Raw genomic sequence first — 3,960 nt, 5'->3', positions numbered from 1 at the left:
TATTGTATCAAAACACCGTGTGCAAAGATTTATTGAACATCCTCATGATTTCCCAGAGTAGTTTATAATGGATGTGCTCTATTAGCTCGAAATATATTTGGAAAACATTAGATTTGTGAGTCCAGACATCAATATTCCAGAGTTCATACTGTAAGCCCTATGAACAGCACCTGGGATGTGATTTTGATTAATTATTATTGTTTATCATATTACATAAAAAGTACTTTGCAAAAATGTATAAATACAAGTCATGTCTCTTCTTTGTTTACATGCCACAAGTTGAAATTGTGCATGTAACTTCACACAGACAGCAGGTCTATATCAGTCTCATATTAACACATGTCATGTTTAAGGATTCATTCAGGCTAAACTTTCATAATAATACACATGTTTTCTGGTGATTTTTTTTTTAAAGTGGAAGTCATTTTTAAAGTCACAGTCACTTTTGCTTTGGTGATCAAAGGACTAATTCTCAAAACTGTTTAAAAAAAAGGTAATTTTATTAATATTAAATATATATGTTTATGTATACAGACTCATACAGTATAGAAAATCTTAATTTTCCCTCTTATATCCTAAACAAATCAATGTTAAACATGACTGAAATACAACCGAAAGGAAAGAAAAACACAGGAAAATTGAAAATCGCTGAACTCACAAGACATGACTGCTCTCATTTGCATATATTTGATGATCAAAATTGTGACAGTCACAGTGGTAATAAGAAAGACTTATACATATTTTTATCCTAAATACCAATTAATTAATTTGGTACAGTAATGAACAAAACATTGTAAAGTCCACCAAACGTGCTGCTTAAATAGCACACACTCAAAACCTAACAAATTCATATAAAATACATGATTGAAAAAAAAAAAAAACAGAAATATTACTATCAAAAGTGGATTTGATTTTTTTTTCTCAGTATATATTGTTTTAATGCAGTTGTACAAAGAATAGTATCTTAAAATCCCATAGTTAGCAGAAGGTAGCAGCAAGAAAGGAAAAAAAAAAAAAATCATAACTCAGGCTCAACTTTGTGTGTCCTCTTCCTTGTGTTGACATTTATACAGACTTGTGCAAAAAATATATGACAAATTACAGTAAAATCATATTTTTATATCTTTAGAGGGAACAGTCAGTGCAAATCAACATGAAGTTGATCATCTTTATCCTATGATGATTTTGCGATTATTCTACCTGCATTCTAATAGACTTAATCATGCAATGAATTTGTGGATTCTGTAAAAAAAGGCAACTGCATATTTTCCAGTTTACGAAACCTGACCAAAATTTTGAGTCTCCAATACTAAGAAATGCAGTTTTCTTGAAACTACATAAAAACTTTTGTCAGACCAGGATTGCCCCAAATGTTGTCCCAACTCAAACAGTTGTCTGAACAAAGAATTTCATATTGCTGAAATGTTAAAGCTTTGTGAGTTCCCAGAATGCATTGCAGCATGAATAAATTATGCAGTTACTGTTATAGGATTATTGGTTTGCTGTTTGCTGACTTTATTTAAACTTTTTCATTGCTGTTTTGTCATTATTGTTTGTTATTTGTTGTGTTGTGATGTAAAGAGCTCATCTGTTGATTGCCGCTGTTCTCAAGGTTTTTGTGTGTCAAGTATTAAGGCATATAGAGTATGTTCAACTTCTTAAATCTATATCCTGGATATCTCCATTTTGTAGAATGCTTTACAAAGATAATGTTGTCTACAAATAAGACTTGAGTTGTCCGTTAAGGTTTCTGTAACATTTCACTATGTTCTCAATACAATCATTATAATTGCCTTATGTCCTTACTGCTGAAATAAACTGATAAAGGAATAAGTCCATGTTTGTCATTCATAAATAGACATAAAAATGGTGGCCTTTTACAAATTCAGTTTTTTAATCCAGGAAAAAAATAAATTAACTCAACAACAGTAATTGTTGTTTCAGTTGCTGTGACAAGAATATTTCTATTAGCAAAATAAGTCAATCAGTGTTGCATGAACAAACAAATTTATGTTGTATGGCACACCTCTAGCTGCCGTTATATGATGACAGAATCCTGTTAGTGTTGAAGGCAGATTTCATTAACAGTGCTGTCACCAGGTGTCAAGGGCTCCTGTGTAGTTTCATCATCAGTTAAGATTGTTAAGAGGTATCTCTGGGTGCTCTGGATTCTCCTGTACTGGAGTCTGCATGTAACCTGTGTGCCGACATCGCCATATGACGACACCAATCACAGCCAGAACCAGAATCCCCAAACCCACTCCTACTGGCAAAATCCATTTCTCTACAGGTGGAAGGGGGAAAGTGAGAAGAGAGCACAATTTTTTTACCCTTTTTTTTTTTTTTAACTCACTGCTTTTTTGTAAAGCTCTCAGTGCCTCAGATTTACTTACCATGTTCTTCAGTGTCACCAGTTTTGTCTTTATCTGTGTCTTGTTTTCCCGCTGATTCTGTACCTGATTCTGTAGAGGATATTGAATGGTTAGTCACACAGTTTAACATCAGTTTGCTTTTCAAATCATGATGAATAAACCTCAGCTGTCTAAATGCTTTAAAAATAATATTTTCACATATCCACTGAGTTTCTCTCACCTGTGACGGTCACTGTGATAAAGATTTCTCCTTTAGAGTCCAGAACTCTGTACGATCCTGCATCATTATCTGTAAAAGCTTTAATGATCAGGTTTTCATCACTGACATTCATTCGATTGCTCCAGACCCCATGTCCTCTCTTCCACACCTCCTTCCACCCTTCACTGGAGCTTTTCTCCACTTTATCAGCAAAGGACATCAGAACATGCATTTTTAGTGGCTTGCCTGCTTTCACAGAAATATCATCTGAGGAGAAACACAAAGATATTCATTATTATTATAATGTATAATCAAATGTAATAATAAAAAAACAACAACACATTGATGGTTTGATCAGTTATGAATTTACCAGTAATATGAAGTTGGTACATCCGCTCCTTTTGTTGCGCCACATTTGTCTGATCATTATTGTAATGGACTCTCATAAAGTATTTCCCAGCGTCACTGAAGCTCAGATTCTTGATGACGACATCACAGTTTCCTTCTTTAAATACTCGTCCACTGCATTCTTCAGTCTGACAAACATCAATGTCTTTTGACTCAAAGATTAACTCAACGTGAACAATCTTATCGGCCTCAATTTCACATGTCAGGGTGATGTTGCCTCCCTTTTTTCCTGACACAGGTATATCGGTGTTTCCTGCAAATACAGACATATATTAATTCAATACAATCAATACAGAAAAATAAATGTGTTTCTGTTTATTCTCTGTAATCAAGCTCATCGTAAAATATTCTAGTATAGCTATTTTAGTCAACTAGAATAAACATACATATAAATGAAGGCAGTAAGCAGCAGCACATTATAACATGTTTAGTGTTGATTACAGTATTATATGTAGCACCCGTGTCAGTGCAGCTGTAGTGAAATGAGAACAATGTTTATTAAAATAAATTAACTACAAAGATAAATCAGTGATGTCATGATGATGTAATATGCTGGGAAAGTTAAAACCAATCCACAAATGTCAACAAAAGTCACTTGGCTGAGGGACTGCAAGAAATGGACACAATTTATGAACAAAATTATACTGACCATTATGATAGACGAGACAAAACAGCAGCAGTGGACTGAAGCGTCTGAACCTGATGAGAATACAGAATAGCTGTTATGTGACAAATACAGAAAAACATCACAAAGAAATTAATACAACGATAAACTACTTTGCTGAGTGGTAAAATAATACACAACTGACCTCAAGAATTAACACGTAAATCTGACATGACAAAAATGTCTGACTAACAAGAAACATCAAACTATAATCTGAATCTTTGAATTTATAAATTTTATAATTTTTAATACATTTTATAGATGTTAAGTGTAATTATCCGACTCGTCATAGAAATTCAGTAACTGCTATCAAGAAA

At 33.3% G+C, this 3,960-nt stretch overlaps 1 protein-coding gene across 1 annotated transcript in view; it reads right to left on the bottom strand.

Annotated features, from left to right (window-relative positions):
- Positions 1-496: 496 nt before the first annotated feature.
- Positions 497-3,960, bottom strand: part of LOC131525193 (uncharacterized) — a 12,797-nt gene continuing 9,333 nt past the window's right edge. The window contains exons 2-6 of the mRNA XM_058752559.1: positions 3,629-3,678; positions 2,942-3,232; positions 2,593-2,838; positions 2,394-2,462; positions 497-2,284 (exon numbers count right to left, since the gene is read on the bottom strand). Coding sequence (XP_058608542.1) covers positions 2,130-2,284; positions 2,394-2,462; positions 2,593-2,838; positions 2,942-3,232; positions 3,629-3,678 — 811 coding nt within the window. The 3' untranslated portion in view covers positions 497-2,129. The remainder of the gene's footprint in view (positions 2,285-2,393; positions 2,463-2,592; positions 2,839-2,941; positions 3,233-3,628; positions 3,679-3,960) is intronic.

Source organism: Onychostoma macrolepis, chromosome 19, assembly GCF_012432095.1.
Source record: "Onychostoma macrolepis isolate SWU-2019 chromosome 19, ASM1243209v1, whole genome shotgun sequence".
In the NCBI taxonomy this organism is placed as follows: domain Eukaryota; kingdom Metazoa; phylum Chordata; class Actinopteri; order Cypriniformes; family Cyprinidae; genus Onychostoma; species Onychostoma macrolepis.
This window is presented reverse-complemented; position numbering and strand designations above follow the sequence as displayed.